General features: G+C 41.5%; 2 protein-coding genes and 1 long non-coding RNA gene across 3 annotated transcripts in view; 1 reads left to right on the top strand and 2 right to left on the bottom strand.

Annotated features, from left to right (window-relative positions):
- shop (sulfite oxidase) overlaps positions 1 to 13,929 on the bottom strand; it is a 31,274-nt gene extending 17,345 nt beyond the window's left edge. Inside the window, exons 1-4 of the mRNA XM_050169930.3 lie at positions 13,695 to 13,929; positions 13,418 to 13,641; positions 3,023 to 3,213; positions 157 to 346 (exon numbers count right to left, since the gene is read on the bottom strand). Coding sequence (XP_050025887.1) covers positions 157 to 346; positions 3,023 to 3,213; positions 13,418 to 13,641; positions 13,695 to 13,929 — 840 coding nt within the window. The remainder of the gene's footprint in view (positions 1 to 156; positions 347 to 3,022; positions 3,214 to 13,417; positions 13,642 to 13,694) is intronic.
- A 472-nt stretch (positions 13,930 to 14,401) lies between these two features.
- LOC126521280 (uncharacterized) lies at positions 14,402 to 16,561 on the top strand. Its single transcript, XR_008610346.2, has 2 exons — positions 14,402 to 14,492; positions 16,048 to 16,561. It is a non-coding gene; the product is annotated as an uncharacterized lncRNA (long non-coding RNA).
- Positions 16,562 to 20,185: 3,624 nt separating this feature from the next.
- LOC126521275 (uncharacterized) lies at positions 20,186 to 23,792 on the bottom strand. The gene is made up of 2 exons (XM_055065889.2): positions 23,139 to 23,792; positions 20,186 to 23,049 (listed from the first exon to the last, which is right to left on the bottom strand). Exon 2 carries the CDS (start codon positions 22,805 to 22,807, stop codon positions 22,034 to 22,036), a length of 774 nt encoding a protein of 257 aa, XP_054921864.1. The 5' UTR covers positions 22,808 to 23,049; positions 23,139 to 23,792; the 3' UTR covers positions 20,186 to 22,033.
- Between the last annotated feature and the right edge of the window lie 1,289 nt (positions 23,793 to 25,081).

Below are 25,081 nucleotides of genomic sequence, written 5' to 3'. Positions count from 1 at the left end.
GTTTTTATGCTTTCATTCTTTCAAAAAATTAAGAATAGGTAACATTTGAGAGGTTCTGTGGATAACTTGTGAGCAGATCAAAGGACCCATGACAGCTAAAAAGTTGGAGAACTACTGATTTACACTACTAACTGCACATTAGCACTGCCAACTTGCCTTGTTCTGTTCAGAGCGTCGATTGCCAGCACACTGGATAACAGAAGTGACGGACACCTTGGAGAACTTGGTTTTGATATCATCCAGGGTCAGCTCATGGCATTTACCATCTGGGTCCTCTATCTCTAGAACATAGTCCTTTGGGTCCACGTAAGGCACAGGCATGTGGTTCCGCACGTAGAATAACTCACTGTGCTGGCAAAGGCAAACACCAACGTTACTTCCTGCTTAGCAACAAAAGACCAGTAACCCTGCTTGCTTTTACAACTTTTCCTTAACTGATCTTTGCCATCTCAACTAACCATAGATTGCTGCCAATGAACAAATCCCCATTGCAAAGCTACAAAAGCATATTTGATAGCTTTAGCTTCCATCGTAGAGCACAAGGACACAATGACCTTTCATGTGCAGTCACTGTAGAAAATTTCAGCACACCGACCTAGCATTTGTATTTATAGAAAAAAAAATAAAAAATCAGCCATAAAAAAGAAAGTCAGCATCCACCTAAAAAAGAAAAGAGCGTAACACTACAAAGTAATTCTATATGGATTCTTCATATGGGTTTCCTTTGTATCATCACAGTGACATGACATTTTGAGCGACTGCTAACATTTCCTTTTATGAAACTTTCTTTACCTTGTAAATTTAGGCAGAAATGGTTTTGTTACACCAGCCATGTTGCCTTTTTCACATGACTGAGTTAAAAGGCTTAAGTTGAACAAGACTGCTGTGGGCCACAGCCTGTGGCAACGGCACAGTTGCTATAAAACACTGTGTTCTAGAGAAACCATGATTATTCAGGTAAAATCTATGTGCAAAGCAGGTGCAGGGTTGAGTGGAGAACAAGGCCCGCCCCATGTTTTATGAAGGATGGAAATGGGAGTGTTGGCTAAGATTATACATGCAATGATCTAGATTGAGCAGTAAACAGAATGAAGAGCGAGAAAGTATACAAAGATACAGTGGGCGCATAATTTGTCAATATCCTTGGAGTGCTTTCACAGAGCCTAAAACTCAAAGCGTAACACAGCTGAATCCTCTTAACACAAACTTTGTTCAGTCAAGTTCTTTAATAAGTGAAACAGTAACATGGCATTTGCTTAGTTTCCCATAGATTCAGTGTACCTCTGTTATGCTAAACATTTAATGAAATTAAATCCCACGATGCTCCTCTTAAAGAGAGTCAACTGTATATGGTAAAGGTAAAGAAAATATCAATGGTCCACTTTCAGTTAGTGTTTCAAATGCATAGACAGAGACATGTTCAGTTGTTATCCCAGCATAAGGTCTTGGTGCAACATGTGTTTATAAACATGTGCTACCCAATTGACAATGTCGAGTGTGTATGTCTATGGCTTTGTAAAGACTAAGATAATCTCGCACTATAAGCTCCATCAGTGATGAAGCCTACCCTGGCTAAGAGAACCAAGCAAAAATGAATATATGAACAATGTGCAGCCCTGGCCCTGGCCCTGGCTGAGAGAACCAAGCAAACATGAATATGTGAAGAATGTCCTTGTAAAAGGCTGCTAAGCTGACCCCATCAAAGCACTTGGCGATTGTGGTTACCTTGATCGAGATAAGTTGGCAGAATCTGTCAAGTTCAGTCAACTAAATAAATTTATTGGGGACTGTGAAGTGTGTCTTTGAGGTACACATTCGTGGTGTGCACTGTTATTTAAGAGTTGCAAAGCTCGCAGTCCATGTGCACATGTACATAGCCTTTTTTGTTTACACTGCCATTGTTGTGAACTAGAGGACAATCTAAACTCTCCTACTTTTGTTTCGAAACTATCAATTTGTGTTGTTTATGCTGATGCTGGTGGCTGAACGTACATTTTGTTTCATGCTCCCCATTCTATGCTTGTATCTAGTATTCTTTCCATTACTGCAGCATGACCATAATTTCAGCAAAGTGGTGCTGTGACCGCAGCATTTTCACCACAAATGCAAAGCATGATCAGGCATAGCCACATGTGCTGTAAGCCACACAGTAAACAACAATATAAAGATGGTGCAAGTGTGTACATTGAGGGGTGCACTGGGTCAAAAGTATATAGGGTAGCAGTAACAGTAAATGAAATTAAGCTGTGCCTGAATTATTGATTATTCAACAAAAATTATAATCAGAAGCAAGAATAAACTTAATGCAAACAAAATTTACTTTTTCGGTTATATCTGAGTATTGCGTTGAAACAAAGTACACACTTTAGCCGTAAAGGAAGGTCACCAAACACTTTAAGAAGGTGCTTAAAACAAAGGACAAGTAATCGTGATCAGAGGGTAGGGGAAATAGCTGAGGGTTTTGATATTCAACGAGAAGATATGTACATCAGCCGTGTGTCTGCAGTGCTACTTTATAGTGAACTTAAGCTGCCAGCTATGCAAAGACTGATCTTGTTTTGGTTGTTTTGTTGCCTTGCCTTGCCTGGCATGTAAGATAGAGGGAGTGGTGGGGATGTTCGGGTGGCGCATATGAACTGTCATGGCATGGTGTTTAGGTACATTATTTTTTTTTTTTCAGTGAAAGCTCAGTTGTAGCCAGTGCATGTGTTCTGTCTCCCTTCTTCAAATTGTCCTTCAATTTACGTGTTTTCTTAGAAATGAACCTGTACCAACTCGTCCCAGTCTGCCACTATTATTGAAATCACCTAACTCACTTCATAAAAAGCACCATTAAACTCCCTTGGCTTCCACCAAGGCAAGTATGTGACAGTGAGTTCATATCCCTTGAGGTAAGAACAAGAGAGTTGAAAGGAGTTCACAGGCACCTGTGTGACAGAAGTATTAAGCTGCGCTACACAACTTGGTATGGTAGCAAGCTGGTAATTATAATGAATGCAGTAAGAACAGAGCCTTTGCGCACTTTGGTGTCCTATAGTTGTCTGCAAGAGTGCCTAGGGGAGGCTCTGCATTGAACGGTTTGGTGGAGGCCGGCTTCAGGTCACGGTGCCGCTTGGGGTCCAGCAGGTAAGGGTCCTCAATGCCCGCAGACGCAGCACCGACATCTTCTGGTGCCAGGTTGCCAATGCGAAATGTCTCCAACAAGGCGAGTATCTGCACAAAAGTAGCAATCAGTGCATGTAGAGGCTGGTGGCCCATTTTGAGGTTGCTCTAGGGCGTCAGGATAAGTCTACCATTGCTTGCAGATGATTGCATCCATTTTGTTACTGCAGTGGCTATGACATTCTGTTGTTGAGCACAAGTTTGCAGGCTTGATTTCCAGCTCAAAAGCCCATGCCGCCACACCAGTGCGACATCACAAATTTCAAAGTACTTTTTTGTATTTGAGCCAGTGAGGCTCAATAGAACTTCTTGAAACATGCTAAGTTCAGTCTATGGATTTTTTACAATGCAATGTAGTCCACCTTTACTGATAAAAATTTTGCAGGCTCGAGCAGATGTCAAAATCTATGACACCACTGCAAGCCGGTGCAGAAATTTCAAGGCGACATATCGCCACTAGTCTTTCATTTCTGGATCTTTTCTTGTTTACCAAGCCTACTCTCATGGTAAGAGGGGCCTTTCTGATATTGCAGGAGCATAGCCTACTAATACAGCATAACATATATTTTCTTTAATATCCCTTTAAAGACTCAAATCTAAAGTGATCAACACTGACCTGGAGCCCTACAGTACAACACACCTCATGTCATTTCATAGCTCATGTTTATATACTGAGCTTATATATTGGATGTTGCCTCCTCAAATAAGTTTAGCTGCAAGCTTGGTGCTCTTTCTGTCTCCTTTTTTTTTCTTGCTCAGGTTTTTCACCTGACACCACAGTACATCAGATTAGCTACGCACCAACTCGCCTAACATAATACTCTACTATCCAAGCTGGAGCCCCTCACACTGGTCTATTTAACTGCCTATTTAATGAAGCTTCATCAATTAGAGGCTGCTGTGGCTGTTGTGTACGTTTGTTTTGGCTGTAGCTAACTTTGTCAACACTGTATCTCAATGATACAGAAAAAGCCATATTTAGGTATTTGTTTATGGACGGTGCTTACTACGTCAGTAACAATGTACAAATTTGCACAACAATAAATAACAAACTGTATCAGTTCTTAAATGGAATATGAAAATTCAGGAAATGCTGCACTCAAAAGTTTTCTTATTCATTTATTCATTTCAAATACTGTTAACTCCAATGATAGGGGTTCTGGCAGGGTGGAACAAACAATACAAGAAATACATGAGGAATATATAATTTAAACTTGTCGAGCAATAAATTCTATGAATAAGGTATCATCCTCGGTAAAAACAAGAAAGGAAAGCAAGCACATAACAAAGAAAAACAAGAAAGAACATGCACACATCAAAAGCACTTCAGCATTCAAAAAGATCCTGAAATTTCTAAAATGTATTTTGTTTGACGATGTTAGTGTTAAGAGCATTCTACGCAATTATTGTTCAAGAAATGAAGGAGTACTTAAAGTTATTATTTTGGAAGGGGAGAGCTAATGTAAATTGATGTCAGTGCCGAGTAGCAAATCTGGAATAAAATTTAAGATTGTTCATTGCTTGCGTGTTCAGCAGACTCTTGCCTACCTTAAACATAAGTGGTCCACTCGATTTCTCTGTGATAGTTGCTTCAGATTAGCTTTCGTCAGCAGTTGAGCAATTGACATTCATCCCATAGCTATTAAAAATAAGTCGTACTGCCTTATTTTATATTAATCTAATTTGTTTATATTAATGTTTGTAAAAGGGTCCCAAACAATGTTTGCATAATCAAGAATTGATATTATAGAAGATTTATAAGCAAGAAGTTTAGTGCGACTTGAACTGTCACAAATAAAATGTTTAAAGAATGTGAAGTTTAGTCATTGCCTTAGAACAGATGCGAGCAATATGCCGATTCCATTTGAGATCATCACAAAAGTGGAGACCGAGGTATTTAATATCCTTAACACAAGGCAGTGCGCTACCATTCACTGTGCCATTCAAGAAAAAGTCAGAGGTTGTTTATTATGAGTTACAGACATAATTACATATTTCTGGTAATGAATGGACATCTGCCAAGCCTTACACCAATTCATCAATTTGTTTACTTCTGATTGGAGCTTTTACTGAACACTAACAGACCTTATCTATGAATGCACGACATAATCATCAGCATACAATTGGACAGGGACCATTATATTGTTAACAATGTCATTAATGTAAAGCACTCCGCTCTTTGAAGAGCCATTCGCCTTTGGAACTATCTTCCTAACGTCATCGCTTATGAGAGTGACCAAGAAAATTTCCGGCACCTTCTAACTACGCATTTTGCTAACTCTACATAACCTAATGTGTTATTTTTTTCTTGCCTTTCCCGTTATTAATGTGCTACTATCCCTTAAATACTGTTTTGTTATAACCAAAAATGTACCACTCGCTCTGTAATTCTATTGGTTACATTTTACTTTGTGAAAGTTTCTTGTTCAGTGATCTCTCGTGTTCAAAAGCATTCGGTTTGTCCATTATACAATTTTAACACCACATTACTGTATATTAGCGCATTTCTTACACTGTATTTTTTGTATATGCATTCACATATGTATTCTAATTATTGTATATTATAATCTTTGAGTGTACTCTCCCCCCTTAAACAATACTTTTAGGGGCCTGTAAGGTGTCTTTAAAGAAAAAATAAAATAAAAATAAGAATAATAACGGGCCAAGCAATGAACCCTGTGGGACTCCTGAGACTCCCTGTAACACTTTCAAGGGTGTTTATGATAAAGGACCATATTTCTGCCTCGGAGTAAGGTATGACTCGATCCAGTAACAGATCTGTGTATCATTTAAGCTATGATGTAGCTTTAAAACCAGTTTAGAATGAGAAATCTTATCGAATGCTTTGGTGAAGTCAAAGAAAACTGCATCTGTTTGTGTTCTGTTGTTAATAGCCTGAGTGAAGTCATGAGATATTTCAACGAGCTGTGCGGTGGTAGAAAAACCTCTACTAATGTCATGGTGAGATGGAGACAGGAGTGAATGCTTATCTAAAAAAAATTGATATGTTTATGAATAATGTGTTATAAAAATTGAATGAAATATTGAATATTCTTCTGTTAAAATTACAGGGGCAACAACAAGTTTATTAAAGATGCTTAGTACCCCTTCATATATGCACTGTGCTTACAAGTTTAATTGGACAGCTTGCATTTGAGCAAGGATTGGAAGGCCACAGAATTCTGTTAATAATGACACTTAAAATAACAGAAGGCAAAGAACATCAAACAAGTGCAACCAAAGTTATGCTAATTGCACACTAATATAGAGCAGAAAACACCAGTTACTATCTTGTGTGACATTCACAGAACAAAAAGCAAGCGCAAAGTGCAATATAAACAAGCCTTCCTGTCCACTAATGTCTTGTGCCACCTACCTGCACATGGGCCAAGTCAGTATCACATACAAAAAGATTAAGTATAACAGCAACATGTGAAAGAAACCTGCAAATACACACAAAGTGCCTCAAGCAACCATTCTTTTGGCAATGTTGTGTACATTCGAGGGCTTCTTTCATGCTTGGAAAAACATTTTTATGTAGCACGTAGTGAGCAACAGAAAGCTGTATCGGGAGTTTTTCATGTTGCTCTACAATTTTCCCAGTGACACTTTTCATCTAAATATAATATTTGAGAAGTTGATTAATTAATGAAAACTATTTCTTTAATTAGGCAGAATGTGAAAAATAGTCTTGGTATCTCCAAGCGACGGCAAACAATATTACCTTGGTTCTGTCTAGCTACATAGCATTTGCATATTTTTAAATCTTGGTGCATGATAGTTGGGACACCCTGTATGGGGTGCTTTCTTTCTTTTTTTTAGACTGCAAAGTTTTAAAAATCACCCGTGGCAGATAGCACAACTCTAATCCTAGAACTGGATTACTCAATGAGGCGGGCATTACTTCCACAAGAAACCAAAATGCATAAGTGACTAATTGGCAAATTTTTTGCTAATCCACTAAGGCATATCGACTAGGAATCGTGCCTCAGGTTTAGAGATATGTGCTGACAAACTTGCGGTAAAAATGCACTGCTGTCCCACTTCTTTAGGAAACCCCCTTTTATGCAATGAGGCACAAAAGTAACTAAAGCATCAACGCATTTTGTCGCACACTTTGCAAATGAATATCTTGAAACTGGTGTCATCCTGAGAATTTGTTCCAAGTGGATACATCTTGCGAACTCACCGGCTACAAATCGTAAATTGCTATATGTGCCATAATGCACCGTATAAACTAGAATATAGGTCTAGGTTTTTTTCCCAAAAAGGAACATCTAAAGCTGCCCCTCGTCTTATATAGTGGTCTTTAGCACATTGTATGTGGTTGTCTGGCCAATACAAAGTGAGGGGTCGACTATATTCGAGGCTGACCTACATTCCAGTTTATATGATAAGTAATTAAACTTAATTAGTGAGTTTCTTTAATTTTTTGTGGAAAGATGTCCACTTCTTCAGGCAATCCAGTTTAGGGATTAGAGCTGTGCTATCTGCCACAGACGATTTTTAAAAATTCTGTACAGTCTAAGAATAAAACACAGTATATAACTGCTTAGAACTACTCCTTCAAGCATGTCTAACTTTGAATCTGGCACACTCAATTGTGTGATGGCAGATTAAAGAATGTGCCAACAGTAAGAACCTTAGCCAGGCAGTACACAGCAGTCACATGCACAGACCAGCCATCCTTAAAATTTGAAAAACAAGCACCATGCATACAACCGAAGCCAAATAATGTTGAAATTTGGTGAAAAATACTAAAAGGTGCTTCCTTACTGAAGCTGATGACTATCAAAGACTCTGCGACTTTCTTCTGCAGTGATGCTATGAACAGATGCATTGCTCTTATTATCACAGCTACAATGATCTGCGCCTTGGATAAATATATATATTCATGAAGTTTGTCCATGCAATTTTCATACGACAGCCAAAATTTCCATTGCCATTATACTTTGTTTCTATGTAGCAAGTGGAGGTGTTGCAGGTAGACCTGAATAATTAATTTTTTATTCGGTATACCTACATCGCCTGTACGGCATTATCATAAGAGGTTCAAAATACAGGGGGTCACAATAGAAAAATGTTCGTCAATATCAAAAGAATAGATCAGTAAATGCAACATCAGTTAAGCACTCAAATTCGCAATAGCGGAAGACAAACTAACAAAGATAATAATCTGGCATGTCGGAAAAATCTGGCTGTGAAAAATTGATCACTGAGTGTATTTGTATTCATTTGAAAATAGTCTTGCTGGACACAAACAAAATATCAAAAAAATTTTGCTATCTTACGACAATCATAATCGAGCTCTAAAAATCTGGCATTTTTACAATAAATTAGCAAAAATAGGCAAGTATGCATGCGTGGTGTTCCCCAACCAGGCTCCAATACTTGTCACTCGATGCATATTGCCAAGTACAGTACCTCTCCAGGCTTGGAGTGGCACCTGACACCGGCATTAAATGCCGAGAGCCAGTGGGGCTATACTAGTCTACGTGCAACCAAATTAGGAAGGCCCACTAGGCTTCAACAATAGATACTCCCTCAGCAGAACAGGAATTGGCCTCCCTGGTGCAGTATTTGGCCACTACTTCCCTCATGACTCCTTCAATAAACCTATGGCCCTCAGTCCCCAGCAGCTGCACAGCACTTGACCAAGGCGGCGGTCAGACCTGCAACACAGCTGAGGGTGCTAAGAATCTCTGGACTCGGACAGGCCGCCACTGGAAACTGAACCTGGCAACGTTCAACACACGCACCCTCTCGAGTGAAGCTATCTTAGCAGGACTCTTTGAGGAACTATCATGCATTATGTGGGATCTTATTGGCCTTAGTGAGCTTAAAAGAACTGGTGAAGCTTATGCAGTGCTGAATAATGGCCACGTCCTCTGCTATAGAAGACTGCCAGATAAGAAGCAAAACGAGGTAGGATTCCTAATCCATAAGGACATAGCGGGCAACATTGACGAATTCTACAGCATTAGTCAAAGGGTAGCTGTAGTTGCTCCAACATCCACTCATGATGATGATGAAGTAGATCAGTTTTATGAAGATTGTGGATTAGCAATGAGAAAAGTGCAAACTTAGAATACTCTAGTCATGGGTGACTTCAATGCAAAAGTGGGCAAAAAGCAGGCTGGTGAACAAGCAATTGGCAACTATGGCGGCGGCTCTAGAAACACCAAAGAAGAGATGCTAATAGAATTCACGGGAAGGAATAACCTACGAATAATGAACACCTTCTTCAGAAAGCGTAGCAACCAAAAGTGGACCTGGAAAAGCCCTAATGGTCAAACAAGGAGTGAAATCGATTTCATACTTTCTGCCAATCCCAGCATAGTGCAGGATGTAGAAGTGTTAGGTAGAGTAAATTGCAGTGATCATAGGTTAATGACGTCTGTGATTCACTTGAATTTGAAGAGAGAAAGAGTAAAATTGGTCGAGAAGAAACAGGCCAACCTAGACGCAGTAAGGATAAAAGTGGACCAATTCAGGCTGGTACTTGCAAACAAATGTGCAGCCTTAGAACAGCGAAATGTAGATGACATAGAGGTAATGAATGAAACTGTAACTAGGCTGGCTTCAGAAGCAGCACTTGAAGTGGCAAGCAATGCACCAAGGCAAATGAGTAGGTAAGCTTTCCCAAGCAACGAAGGACCTAATAAAAAAACGAAAAAGAATGAAATAGTCCAACTTGAGAGATCAAATAGAATTCACGGAATTGTCAAAACTGATCAACAAGGAGAAAATAAAGGATATTCGAAATTATAACGTAAGAAAGAAGTAATAAATGGATGCAGCATGAAATCGGTGAGAACAAAACTTGGCATGGGACAAGCCAAGCTGTATGCACTGAAAGATAAGCAGGGCAATATCATCAGCAATTTCAAAGATATCGTAAAAGCAGCGGAAGAATTCTGTTCTGACCTGTACAATACCCAGAGCAGCCAGGACACCTCCTTTGAAAGTAGTTATGTACAATTTACGGAGGCTCCTTCTTTAACTTGCGATGAAGTTAGAAGGGCCTTCGAAGACATGAAATGAGGAATGAGGAAAGGTGGCAGGATGGAATAACAGTCTATATATTCAGAGATCGAGGAGACATCATGCTTGAAAAGCTTGTGGCCCTTTATCCGAAATGTCTCACGACTTCGAGTCCCAGAAAACTGGAAGAATGCCAACATTATACTAATCCACAAAAAGGGACACGTTAAAGAATTGGAAAATTATAGGCCCATTAGTTTACTTCCACTATTGTATAAAATATTCACGAAGATAATTTCCAATAGAGTAAGGACAACACTTGACTTCAGTTAACCAAGTAAACAGGCTGGCTTGAGGAAGGGAAACTGTGCAATGGATCACATCCATGTAATCAATCAGGTAATCCAGAAATCTGCAGTGTACAATCAACCTCTCTACATGGCTTCCATAGATTACAAGAAGGCATTTGATTCAGTAGAGATACCAGCAGTCATAGAGGCACTACGTAATCAAGGAGTAGAGGAGGCTTACGTAAATATCTTTGAAAATATCTACAAAGATTCCACAACTACCCTAATTCTCCACAAGTAGCAAGATACCTATAAAGAAAGGGGGCAGTCAAGGAGACACAATGGAAGAAGCTTGGAAGAAGTGTTCAAGCTACTAAACTGGGACGGCTTACGGGTAAGCATCAATGGCGAATATCTCGGCAACCTTCAGTTCGCAGATGGCGTTGTCCTGTTCAGCAACACTGGGGACAAATTGCAACAAATTATTGAGGACCTTAACAGAGAAAGTGTAAGAGTGGGGTTGAAGATTAATATGCAGAAGACAAAGAAATGCTCAATAGCCGGGCAAGGGAACAGGAGTTCAGGATCACCAGTCAGCCTCTAGAGTCTGTGAAGGAGTACGTTTACCAAGGTCAATTACTCACAGGGGACCCTGATCATGAGAAGGAAATTTACAGAAAAATAAAAATTGGTTGGTGTGCATACGGCAAACATTGCCACATCCTGACGGGAAGCTTACCACTATCATTGGTAAGAAAGGTGTACAAGCAATGCATTCTACCAGTGCTAACATATGGGGCAGAAACTTGGAGGTTGACAAAGAAGCTCGAGAACAAGTTAAGGATCATGCAAAGAGCGATGGAACAAAGAATGTTAGGCCTAACATTAAGAGACTGGAGGAGAGCAGTGTGGATAGGAAAGCAAACGGGAATAGCTGGTATTCTAATTGACATTAAGAGAAAAAAATGAAGCTGCGCAGGCCATGTAATGCAGAGGATCGATAACCGGTGGACCATAAGAGTTACAGAATGGGTGCCAAGAGAAGCAAAGCGCAGTCGAGGATGGAAGAAAATTAGGTGGGGTGATGAAATTAGGAAATTTGCAGGCGCTAGTTGGAATCTGTTGGCGCGAGACAGGGGTATTTGGAGATCACAGGGATCATTTGGAGATGCCTTCGTCCTGCAGTGGACATAAAATATACTGATGGTGATGATTATGTATATTGCCACTAGCAGGTATACAAAGTGTTTAATTCTCCAAACCAATGTTGGGAATCAACTTTTTTGTTTGTGTTTGAACTATGTGGAGAACCTCGCTTTGCAGTTGTTTTTACTGGATATATCCGTCACAGCGCAGTAAAAAATGCGAGACAAGTAGACAAGGAGAGGCACTGCAGTGCACCTATCTAGTCCCTTCGTAAAGTGTGGAAGTGGTGTTACAGACATGATGGGGTTACAATGTGGGAAGACCTATATGCAGGTCAAAAGCATAAACTTTCAATAAAAAACGGAAGTAATGACATTCTGACAAGTTAATTTTTTCACCCATTTCATGTTAAGAGGCATAGATTGTATTATCAATACATCTGTTTATATTTTCACCAATGGATTCCACTTCGACAGATTGCCGTCAAGGACACTCGAGTCAGAATCAGAATCAGTTTTATTCAAAACAAAAATGGGGATAATTACATGATAAGTATATATATAGAAGGAGGTCCCGTAGTTAGAAACTGAAATGGGACCTCCTGTGCATGATGGCTAGAATTAATAAAACAACAATGGCAACATGTGAAATTTCCGATAATAAAGGTTTCAGGAGACAAGGCATAAATGAACAGAAAAGCAGCAGATGAGTGTATTAAGCAATAACAAGGCTTTGGATTAGACAACAAAAGGTGAAACTACAAAAAATAGCTTAAGAAGAAAAAAAAAAGAAGTAAAAAAATGCAAGAGACATATATAGAAACAAAGTGAAAGTTTAAAATACAACACATATTAGTACACTCCAATGGGAAAGTCGGAGGAAGCTAAAAGAAAATACTTAAGTTCGGTACAAAACCTGTGAGCTTTGAACAATTTTAAAGGGAATGGTAATGTGTTCCACAGAGATAAAGCTGAAAAGCATAATGACTGCTTACCATAGTTGGTGCGAACGATGGGTAAAATGAAGTCCATATTTCTTGCAAATCTAGTATTATTTACATTAGTAAGGGATGTCTTTGGTACGATGGTTACTGGAATATCATTGTTTAATGCCCTAAAAATAAATATGGCCAGGTTATATTTAACAAGATCAGTCACATTCGAAATATGTGCATGAAACAGCTGATTTGCGTTAGTGCTACGAGGTGAAAATGTTATTAGTCGAACAGCTCGATTCAGAATTACTTGCAACGAAGTTAGGTGACTGTTATAAGTGTTTCCCCATGATTCAATGTTATAGTTAACATGAGAAAAAGTTAATGAAAAAATTATGAGTGCCGAACACATGGCCCTGAGACTTTAGCGTATGAATATATCTGGAGTTTGATTTCTGCGCTGATTTGTCCACGTGCATAGTCTTTCAAGCTGTAAGCAAAACTTGTCCCTCCATAACTTCGAATGGCGGTACTTTTCACTTGAGCAACGAATCCGAAAACAGAAAAAGAAATCGAATGAAGCAGCGTTCGCGTAACCTCATAGCTTACGCGACCTCGATTAAAATATTGTAAGGGGGTAATTATAAAAGACCACTCTTTGGTGCCTGTTAGCAGCTAGGCGGCGGCAACTGTTCACAGCGGCCCGGTCCCGTACCCTTGAAGCTCTTACCGCCTTCAATCTTCGGATGATGGTTGTGTTCTGAATTTGCGAGACGAAGAGCGCTAATCAAGCAGTGCAGATCAATCCCAGCTAATATGCACTGAGAGGTGTCAAGAGAGGTACATCGTCTACATTACTGTGGTTTAGGTAGGCGCTGTGACACCGAATAAGTCCACATACCTCAGGAGTCTTGTGGACTGCGTAAATATTCCAAAACGGGTCGATGCCGCCTCCGGCGCCGAGCAGTATCTTGTCTCCACCCGGGTGCTCGTCCACGAAGTCGGTGACGTCGTACACGCCGCATTTGAACGAAATCCATATCCTTGTCGCCTTTGTGTCGTGCTTGGCGACTTCATCAGCGGTGTAGACTGGCAAGCCGTCCACGGCTTCGTCTGCTTTCGTTTCTGCAAACCAAGCTTTTAAACAAACGAGCCGGCAACGCTTTCACTGCTTTTACCTTGCTTGGCGTGGACCGGAGATAACGTCCAGTATGAGAAAAGCCCCAGTGTTATGCCGCCGCCAAGGAGAGCCCATGCGCGCCCGCTGCTGCGTCGAAATTCATCATCGTCCGTTCTTCCTTGTGGACAGGCTAAAGTTAGCCGGCTGGTGACGCGGTGCAGCGTACTTTTTGGTTGCGCAGCGCTCCTCGCGAAGACGTGCATCAGACGGGAATAGCGTGTGCAAAGTGCCATCTTCACCGGCGTGTAGACGGCCAACTGCAACACGTCAGAATTTCCGTAGCCCCGGTGCCATATGTCTGTTAAAAAAACCTTTAACCTTAAACCACCAGTTCGAATAGCAGATGTAGATCCTTGATGGATTGCGCTAAAGAGATATCTTCGACCGCTTTGATTCAGTTGCCAGACTCGATTCGCAAATGTGCGGATGGGAGGTGATGTGTGGAGCAAGGCGATGATGGCGATGGATGGCGATGGTGATAACAACGTGACGGCGGGGAAGTGTGTCGAGACGTCGAGTGCTCCTTCAGCATCATGCGATGTGACCTATATCTTGCACGACAGCCACTTTGAACCACTGCTTATCATCTGAGAACTCGCGTAGACAAGTTGCAGACTACACCTTTTCCTTGTGGGGTTGAAGCGGTTGTGCGGTCAAAGCTGCTCATTCAAGCACCCACATCCGAGATTTTATTGCACCAGCCATCCCCGTCATGAGTACCAACGACCATACCGGTGTTACATACTCAACAAATATATTTTCTGCACTCGTACGGTCAACTGCTAGCGTAGAACTGGTAAGAAGTCCGCAGTACATTTACAGACCGATAGAATGATTGCTACTGCGACTGCTCTTGTACCGAGCATGCAGTGAAATGTGCATTGCGAAGAGACTAGAAAAATTTCCTTATTCCTACATTATGAAAGCAATTCGTGCAGCCGAGTAACGTGGATTTCGGTGCACATAGCCTAATTCTCTGTTTGTTTCTTGCACAAGACACAGGGAGACAATGTGAAGCAGTGTAAATGTGTTCTGTAGTCAATGGTGGCACAGAGTGTCGCCTCAGAATATCCGAATGCCAACTAAGTGATGTCACCTTGTAATGTAGTTGTAACATATGCACTGAAAACCCAGATTCAGCCACCAGCCTAACTGATTCACAACTGGTTGTTCCTACTTGCCCCATGCTGGTGCTGTGGAAGCATATAAAAATTGGATTTGTAGGTCTTACCCAAATGTTTTCATCTTTTCACACAAGGTAAAACTTTGACACACTATCTTTCCTGGTATAAGGACTTATTATTTAGATATTCATCTTCCAATTATTAGTAAGCATCCCTCACATATGACTTCAACAGAAATGCAGTGGTAATGTGCTGGAGGACCTTTATTAGAGTGAAACTCTGAGACTTAATTTTGTCTTCATATTGTGTTTAGGACAAGCTGTGAAAGCTGCAAATGACAGTACATAATGACATCTGTCATGTCTTCTATCACAGCTTACCATTTTATCATTAGAGTTCATTGATAATAAAGGGTACCATGCACATAAATGTTTGTCGTGCAATTGGGAGAGTCCAAATGCTCCAATATGGCATTCATCATGTCACATGCGAACTGCTATAGTATAAAGCAGCTTATTATACCAACCATCACAATTTGTCAGTGAAACTAGTTAGAAGCCCTAGGCTTATATAGTAGTAAACAAAAAGTTGTTTTCTGCATTCTAGGTCCCCGAAGTTAAATTTCTCAGAAAGTTGGTGCTGCATTATGCCAGACTGCTAGCCCACAGCAATGGCGTCTTGAACACTGACTGGCATGTTACGTTATTTGCACTGCATAACCCTGCATAGTCAACAGATCTGCATAATCAACAGATTGCATAGTCGACAGATCTGTTGACTACACCTCCCAGTTTGTGTGTAACTGAAAGTGTGCATATTTTTTTTATTTTCTCTCCATTGAGCTGTGCCGATACATTAAACCTACAATGGCATGCCCTGCCTTTAACTTGGCTAACCTCTCTAGTTATCATTAAAGTTTCTCTCGACAGCACGCACATATTTTCTCATACTAGTTTATCAAAGCACAGTGAAATGATGAAATTGGAAAATGGAGCTTTATGGCACCATCAATAAACAAAATGTTCTCCCCTGGCCCTTTGGCTGCAATAGTGCACACCGGTTTGTTTAACATTATCAAAAAAAAAAACAATGTACCTAATAGCTTAGAAACATAGGTATTAAATTTTTCACAGAACACAACAATATAATATTGTTCACTACTGTAATCATGTGTTAGATGCATAAAGGGTAAGTTTCTTATTCTCATGTTTGTTCCTTATTTTTCAGCATAATTCCATGCTTCATGCTGCAGCTTCAGAATCGCATGGCCCATTTGCAAGAAGCTCAGATCCAGCATTGGACATTGTTATGCACTACATCAAGCCCGTAAGGTGTGGTGGCCGTGAATCTCCCGTAGTAGTGGTCGACCTTGCGAGACGATTTAATGTCCTAGCCTTGGCACAGCAAGTTGGCGAGCCACATCTGCTGGACAGCCTATCACGTCTGCATGTGGTACACTGCCCTTGCCCAGAGTCCATATTCTGCACAGTAGAGAAACTGCTGCTCAGTGTTGTGCCTATTGCACTGCTTGCTATGTATGCAGTACCCATGCATCGCTGGCACAGCCCTCACGGAAACTTGCTGGTGGCACGCCTTCAAGAGCTGGCCACTGCTCATGGAGCCAAATTCTATGCGACACGACCCACAGTGCGTCTTTGGAGCAGACCTAATGAAGCACGTCTTGCGTGTGAATCTGGCATCTCTGAGGCGTAAATTAAACTGTTCTGGAGGAAACAAAGTACATTACTGCACTTAACAAAACTGTTGGTGCCCAGGTATGGCTAGAGATATCAGAGAATTTTAATTTGTCCATAAACTTGTATGAATGAATGAGTGAACCAGCACTTAAGCAGTACACGGGGTGATCATCTTTAAGTTCCTCAGAATTTTTAAAAATCGCTTGTTGCAGATAGCATAGCTTTTAGTCCTTGTGCTGGATTATTCAGAGAGGTGGACATTACTTGCACAAGAAATCCAAACATATTCAGCTTAATAAAACATCACTAATTAATTTCTCAATTACATTAGGTCATATATTGCAAGTTACTAATTGTAGCCGGTGAGTTTGCAAGGCTATCCACTTGGAATGAACTTCCAGAATAACACTGATTCGAAGATATGCACCATCAAACACACCGTAAAAATGCACTGTTGTTCCTCTTACTTTAAGAAAATGCTCTTTTGTGCATTGAAGCACAAAAGTAACTGGAACACCCATGTTCGTCTAACACTTTGGGAAATATATTGAAGCTGGTGTCATCCTGGAGATTCATTTCAAGTGTATATGTATTGCAAGCTCACCACCTGCAATTTGTAAATTGCAATATGTGCCAAAAAGTAGTTAATTATGAAGTTAATTCGCGAGTTTTTGTTAATTCGTTGAATATGTGTTTTGCTTTCTCGTGCCAGTAATGTCAGCCTCTTCAAATAATGCAGCTCGGGGCCAAGGATTATGCTATTTGCCGCAAGCATCTTTTAACAATTTTGGAAAACTTAAGAATCATCACCCTGTATGCAAGTCACTACAGTATGAGCTTTGTGTGTGCTCTGGTTAAATTCTGCATCATCAGATGTTGCTACCAGCATCATTGCTGTAAAGCCCCAGGGGCTTTATGTTGCTGCTGTATACCTCTCTAGTAACCAGGTATTTCGCAAATGGCAGTACATCTACAGATACACAAACTCTCTATTATAGCCTTTGTGCCCCATGAACATCTCTATGAGGCATTTTGTATGCTAGATGTGACGTGTTTTAGCTGCTCCCACTGTAGTGTCATCTTCATCACTGCTGCTACTTATTCTTACATAAACTACATCCCATATCTACATCTGGTAACTGTCCTTAACAAGTACCTTCCACTTTGCCCATCAGTCACCCACTCCTTCATTAGCATGTTGGTGTTTAGCTCCACCTATATTGTCACCAATATTGTCTCATCACCTCTTTTCAGGCTGATCTCATTTTCTTGTCACCAGAGAAGGTGATCATTGCAGATACAGGTCTAACAAACAAACAAACACACCATCTTCGTCTTCCTTGATTAACACAACGCTAAAGATCAACAAATCATTTTATAATGGAAACATATTCTCTCAAGACTGTTTCATCCATTTGGCAGAAAAAGGATGATTACTATTGCTGCACAAAATGAAGACCAAATTTGATTTTGTGCATAATTGTGCATTTTCACAATTTTTTTCCTTCAGCACTGAAACTTATGCCTGTATGCATGTCATCGCGACATCATGGATTTGAATCTGTTTTCTTCTACATGGGTTGTTTTAGACCAGAAAAACTTAAACTTGCTAGGTTGTATCTTTGGTTTCCTTGGAATGCAATGCAGCCCATCTTTATCGATAAACAATTCAACTGGACCTGATTAGACACTGAAAATCCACAACATCACGGTGAGCTGATGCGAAAACTTCGTGGTAGTGCCGTCACCAGTCTTTCATTTTTGCACCTTTTCTATATTCCCAAGCTTCCTTTCGCACTAAGAGCAGAGGTTTTGCTAAGCAGAAGTGTAGTTTATCAGTACAGTTTAATACTTCTCTTTACTGTCCCTTTGACATTTGCTACAATGCCTTGGACAATGTTTCATGAACAATGCAATCACAAACATTCTTGATGAACCATCTACTTAGTGTCTGCAGTTCAGCCACTTGAAACTTCTGTAGATTGCATTTCTTCACATCCTTGCAAAACTACAAGTTATACGACTCATAAACTTGTCATATTTACTTAGCTAGTGCCTTGTTGCACCAAACTCCTAAAACAACTTTGCCATCCTGTCTTGACTCTACAGCCACCGACATCCCATGCTACTTTCTTTATCCACCACAGCACTGAAATACATGAACAAAGTCGTTGCCTCGACTGTTGTGCCATCCAATGTTAGGTCCTTGTTTAGGAGGAAGCTGTAGTTTGATCCCAACTCCGATGTCGCCTATTCAAATACATGTAAAACACAGAAACGCTTTTCTGAGATAACCACTGGGCCAATTTTAATGGAATTTGTTGCATTTGAAAGAGAAAGTTAAATTCTAGTGACTGCTGGAAGTGGAGTTTTGATTTATGGCCTGAATGTTTTAAAAGGTACTTTCAAATATTGATAAGCTTGAAAAAAAAAAAATGGAAGCATGAAGCTTACAAATTGGTAGCTCTGCACTAAGAACAGATCTCGCAGTTTTGTAAACTGCATCCATTAGAGAATTCGAAGCAGACAAATTTGATATATCAAATTACATGTAATGTGAACTTTTTGCAGCTTTAACAAGGGTTTTGCAAAGTCCTACTCGCATACTACTAGTCTATTTGAGAGCCACCTATAGTACATCAATTTTGTCCACTTTAGATGTACTACTAGATGCAATTTACAGAATTGTGATATCGTTTTTCATTGCCGAGTTAGAGAGTTATAAACTTGATAGTTTCGTTTTCTGGAAATTAGCGATATTGAACAGTCTTTATAAAAGATTGACGGCCTAAATCAGAAATTGGCGACCAACAATCGCTAGAATAACCCTTTATTTTAACTGCAACAAACCGCAACAAATTTGGTGCAGTGGTTGCTGAGAAAAACAATTTCTCCTTCCCATGTATTCAGGTAGGAGCGCCCGAACTAAAGGTTCCTCTTACGGCCTTTCCGTATTTATTTTATTTATTTACAATCATCATCATCATCAGCCTGGTTATGCCCACTGCAGGGCAAAGGCCTCTCCCATACTTCTCCAACTACCCCGGTCATGTACTAATTGTGGCCATGTTGTCCCTGCAAACGTCTTAATCTCATCCGCCCACCTAACTTTCTGCTGCGCCCTGCTACGCTTCCCTTCCCTTGGAATCCAGTCCGTAACCCTTAATGACCATCGGCTACCTTCCCTCCTATTTACAATACTGCTACTCATTTGAGTCTTTCAGTTGGGCAATACAGTATATCTTAATGTATGTCAGTACGCAGGATTTAAGTATAAAACATGGTTAAAGCGCATCTAGGCAGAATAGTTAAATGAAAAAAAAAAATGCACGATACTTCAGGCCAGGCACTCCATTTTGCATCTGTTAAGCTCTCAAACAGCATTTTATCCAGTGCTCCAGCTTTCTTCTGATGAAGTGCAGAGGCAAACTGACAACACTTGTGAATTCATATTACAAGAAAATAAAATATGTCAACCATAGCCAATTGTTCTAACAATAGAAGGGCATTTTCATTTTTACATGAGAGCTTTGTCCACAAAGAAGGAAGTGGCACAATATACCAGGCTGAAGTTTAACTTCAGCTATGTTGAACACGCAGGCATGGAAGGATAGAGAAACAGCTCACATCCCTATTGCACGACAACCCTTGTAAGGTAATTTCTGCTATACTGTAAATATCAAACCTTTTTATTTTCACAATGTTCCATACCTATTGACAACTTCAAGGTAATGGGACACAAGTAAGGGCCTATTTCTTTATCAGCTCTGTTAACACATAGCAGCACTGCTCACACAGCAATGAATCAGGCAGACATCAGGTTTTGCTTGAAATAAAACTTTTGTTCCTTTAAATTTTTTACAATGCTTATTTTTGGCTTCCAAGTTAACCACATTTACACCATCCAAGGTTAACAAACACACTGATACTTAGCAGTCAGGTGCCTCTGGAAGTCCACTGCATATTTGCATTCTCCTCAACATTGGCTCAGTATATGACTACCTCTAGAAACTTTAAAGTAGCAACTTACACAATGCGACCTTGTGTCTAAGCACAGCTTCAACCATTCCATTGATTATGGTCATGACATGCAAGCACGGCTTGAGTATGTCCTTCACAGAAATCTTAAGAAAGCAGTATTCAGCAAATAAAAAATCCATTATGGATAGCCAGATCAGCTGGATAAGGGCGAGGTTCGCTCACATGCAAAGGATGGAGCTGGAATGCAAATTTAATGTAATGGAGTCGTAAGGCCTTTGAAAAATGTTTAAAAAATAAAACTGAAGTGATTGTCTGCTTCAGAAAACAGTTTAGCAAATAACCACAGTGTTCCTCTAAGCTGCATTTAAGCACACTGGGCTTAAGCGTGCTTGAAACTTCACAGTGCACACTCTATTAAATAAACAGTGAATGTCACATTTTTCAGCGCTAATGTACTGTTCATTCATACATTCTACATCATTTACAGACAGTGCGTTCACAAGTTCCAGGCATCCCTTGCATGAAAGCAAACACGACGATATGCAACTGCTGTATCGCCATCAATGGCGATATAATGAAAAGCAAACGGGATGCAATGTGCCAGAGTCGCACGCAACATGTGTTGATATTTAAGAAAAAGATAATGTTACAAAGAAGCAAAATTCCAGATTTCTTTTGATGTTTGAGTGACATTACCCAATTATTTTCACACACATTCCGATGTCAAATTGTACAGTGCCTCTGAGCACAAAGGCAACAGCCGCTGGATAAATGAATATCAATGCAAAATGCTATCGTAACCCAACACTGATTTGCATGTGCAAGTGGTGGCTTGAGAGGAATTTTGACCCAATAGAAGATACAGCCATGACCTCAACCTCCTAAAGCCATTGCACACAAGATGCCACCTGTAAACACTCTTGTGGCTTCATTATCACGAACTTCATATATACATTAAATAAGAATAGTGCCACAAGAGGCTGCAATGCTGACACGTATGCCTGGTACTATTATCGCACTTTCTTAGCACCCACAGCCAGTAACAGCTAGAAGTGGTGCATTGTATAGTCGAAGTCAACTGTTTGGGTGTAATAATTTTTGCAGAGACAGTGTCACTTGCTCAAAGCTTCACGATGCAAATTACATTTAGAACCAAAAGGTGGTGCTTTAATATGCTGAATGTCAGCCATGTCAATTACCCATGTCGCTGCTAAGGGTTTGTCATGTATGGGCTGCTAGGGGCAGAGCCAAGCACAACAGTCAATTGCTGGGTACGGCTGCAAGCAAAACTAAAATGTGGCACAGTGCACGTAATCCTCAAAGCCAATATTAGCATATTCTACTCTGTATCAACATAGTTTATTTTTTGCTACAATGAAGCATGGAAGGTGTGACACATCAACAACTGCATATGTAAGTACACATGCATGGGAGAATACCAGCTCTTTGCCTGAGCGCTGAATGAGAACCTTTGGCAAGATTAAAATACCATTTATCCCAAGAATTGGGGACATGAGCAAGAAGTAGCGCCGCCTTCAGAACAACGGTGAAGAAGCTTGTGACACCGTAAGTGCACCGGGCCGTATGCGGAGGTCACAAGCACACATGGACAGCTTGGCCGCCTTGAGCACATTCAGTTGCACAACGTCCGGAAGCACACAACGTACAGGCCGCAAGAAGCTGGGAAGCTCCCGCAGAGGAGTTCTGCCTAGTCGCATATGGCCATTAGTCCAAAGCGCCACCTCCGACGGTGTCAGACGGCGCAGCTTGACACGCAAGTCTCTGCACCTGTCCAACTGGTGCAGAGCCCGGCGGCTCAGACCAGTGCGGAGTTCACGCACGCGCTTCCAACGCTCTCGCTTGTTGAAACTGTACAGGTGACCTAGGTAACGGTGCTGTTTCGTGGCACGGTAGACGACGGGGTAGCACACTGGCAACGCTGGTGCGTGCAGGCGACCTCGCGAGCAGCAGTACTTGCTGTAGTTGGCGACCGCCGCTTGGGCACCGGGCCACTCACCGCCATCGCAGTCAGCTGGCAGGCGCTCGACCACGGCCCGGGGACCACATTCACCGCTGATCGGCTGCAGCTCTAAAAGTGACAAGAAGCGCTCCTTGCTCAGCTCAAGCGGCTTGTAGTTGTTGGTGCCAGGAGTGCATCGGCGAGGACAACGCAGGCGAGACTGATATGTTAAGGACAACGGGACATTGGTCTTGCTTGTACTTTTCTCTTTCACGGTGCAGACGAGCTCGTTGGTACTAATCCGGTAGACGTGCGTTACGCCCTGCTGCCCCTCGACGACCCGAAACATGATCTCATCAGCGGAAAGGCATACGTAAAGCCGGACTGCCTTACAGTAGCAGAAGATCCACCTGTTGGCCAAGTCACGGCCTACGCCATTGCTCCACTGGCTACATCCTGCTGGACTTGTCGAAGACGACGTGCAGCCTTCGAAAATGCCGCGAGCACTGACCGAAGGCGACAGCAGCTCCTCGTTTCCGCTTTCGTACTCATGAGGAGTCTCCAAGTCCACACTTTGGTACCATCAAAAAACTGAAAAGGTCAATGTACACGATGGATGTCAGGAACCGAGCTCTTTTCGGTGAACATAATGACTCCCACAGCGCATTTGGGTCACTCACGTAGTGGGCCGCGACATGTCGCAATGACACGGTGAAGCTCTGCAACACCACGCTACAAGATGCAGATATACTCGGAATGGTTTCAGGGAACCACCGTCCCATTCAACTGTCACCGTACCATAGTTCAAAACCACTAGGCCTATCCAGCATCTGCCAAAAGAAGTGCGAGTAGCTTTCCAGGCTTTCCACTGCCCTTTCGCTCGTTCTTTCGCCCTCGCTCGTCTTCATCTGTCTATCTGTTGGTTCTCGGATCGGTGGCTCGGTTCCACTTGCGGGGTGAAAAAATACCACCCACAACCAAATTTACGCAAATCAGCCCATTTACTGAAATTAAACTACCACCGTTACATGATGTTCCCCAATAGCTCTATAAGTAAAATTTAACTTGTGCTTTAATCATTTAATAAATCGTAGTGGTCTTATTGACAAATAGCACTTCGCTTATGATGCCGACGATCGCACATCATTTGCATTTTACACGATAGCGGCAGTATGCAAGGAAGAGGTTGAGACAAACAAATGATCTGGGGTGCGTTATGCTTCTGTTGCTGTCTGCGATATATATCGATACACATGTTTCGTGGCGTCCTTTAAATTTGCCTATGGTTGCATTTTGAAACGTCACTTGCGCCATCTCGCCGCTGCTAGAAAAAACTGCAAAAAGCGCGAATTTCAAATGTTCAGTACTGTGACCCACGAAAAGAACGGAGTAAAACATTCTGGAAAAACTCAACTCACAATTGACTGTCGATAGTAATGCGATTAGCATTCAAGCAATGTAGCGACACACTGTATTCCAGTCCTCATTTATTTTCTTTTACCTACATCTTCGCTTCTCTGTATCTCGACGCTTATCGCCCAAAGCTGCTCCTATGTTGTTCACTTCGTTCTCCACACTCGGCTGCTTTTCATGCCGACTATTATTGCGATGAGCTTTCTTACCCTCCTTAAGCAACTGTGTGTAGCTATATATCTAGTCTCCTTACGGCGCTCTTCCTTCTAGCACGCCACCTTATCCTATTAAGCCATGCAATGATTACCACTTTTTGCCTGATTGGGTCACATACGTGCTGGATGTTGTCTTGCCGAACAGGCAGCATGGGTAGAGTGTACTAGATAGGGAAGAAGGGGGGGAGGAGGGGGGACTCCCCGCTTTTTTTTTTAAGTGATAAGTTTATGGTGCCACCGTCGAGGCTATCGCTTAATCAGAGACGACGACGCTTCCTTTCCGTGTGGCGCCGCCAAAGATGCTGACGCACTGTGCGGCCGCTCACTTCGCCACGGTCCGCGCGCACGGTTCTTTGCACGAACCGCGATTGAGAGCTAGCGCGTGCGCGCAGTCACGCGGTTTTATTTCATATATCACGGGCTTTCTTTAAACGCCAAAAAACATCACCGCTCAGCATGTACGTTGCCAGAAAAAATTGGATCGGTCGTTTCTGAGCCCTCTCCACAACGCAACGAAAGACACTTGGCCCTAAAGTGAATATTAATTTTTTTTTGCATAATTCATATTAATTAAGTAATCAAGTGGAATATAAAAAATACACTAAAAAGGAGTGCCACATGACGTCAAACCATATGCCGTTGGTTTCATTCAGCTGCTGCTAGCCACTTTTTTTTTTAATCCTTGGCACAAGTTACGTGAAATCATGCGTGAAACCACGGAGGAAGGAAACCATAGAATAAAGAAAGGAAACTAAGGAGAGGCCCTGACGTCACTCTTTGTGAAGCTAAAGTGAAGCCGGAAGTTGGCGTTGCTCATGGCGTTGCTCCGCCTATCGGGCCAGCTCTCCTCTCTTGTTTATATTTCTCGCGAAACCATGCCGCGCTGCGCGCAACAGTGCTGCTCGGACCCGTGCGCTCCGCAGCAATACTAAGCAATAATTAGCACGTTAGCATGATTCCGCGAAAGAGGGCAACATTTCCCGCGAATATTCCTT

Source organism: Dermacentor andersoni, chromosome 6 (genome assembly GCF_023375885.2).
Source record: "Dermacentor andersoni chromosome 6, qqDerAnde1_hic_scaffold, whole genome shotgun sequence".
Lineage (NCBI taxonomy): Eukaryota > Metazoa > Arthropoda > Arachnida > Ixodida > Ixodidae > Dermacentor > Dermacentor andersoni.
This window is presented reverse-complemented; position numbering and strand designations above follow the sequence as displayed.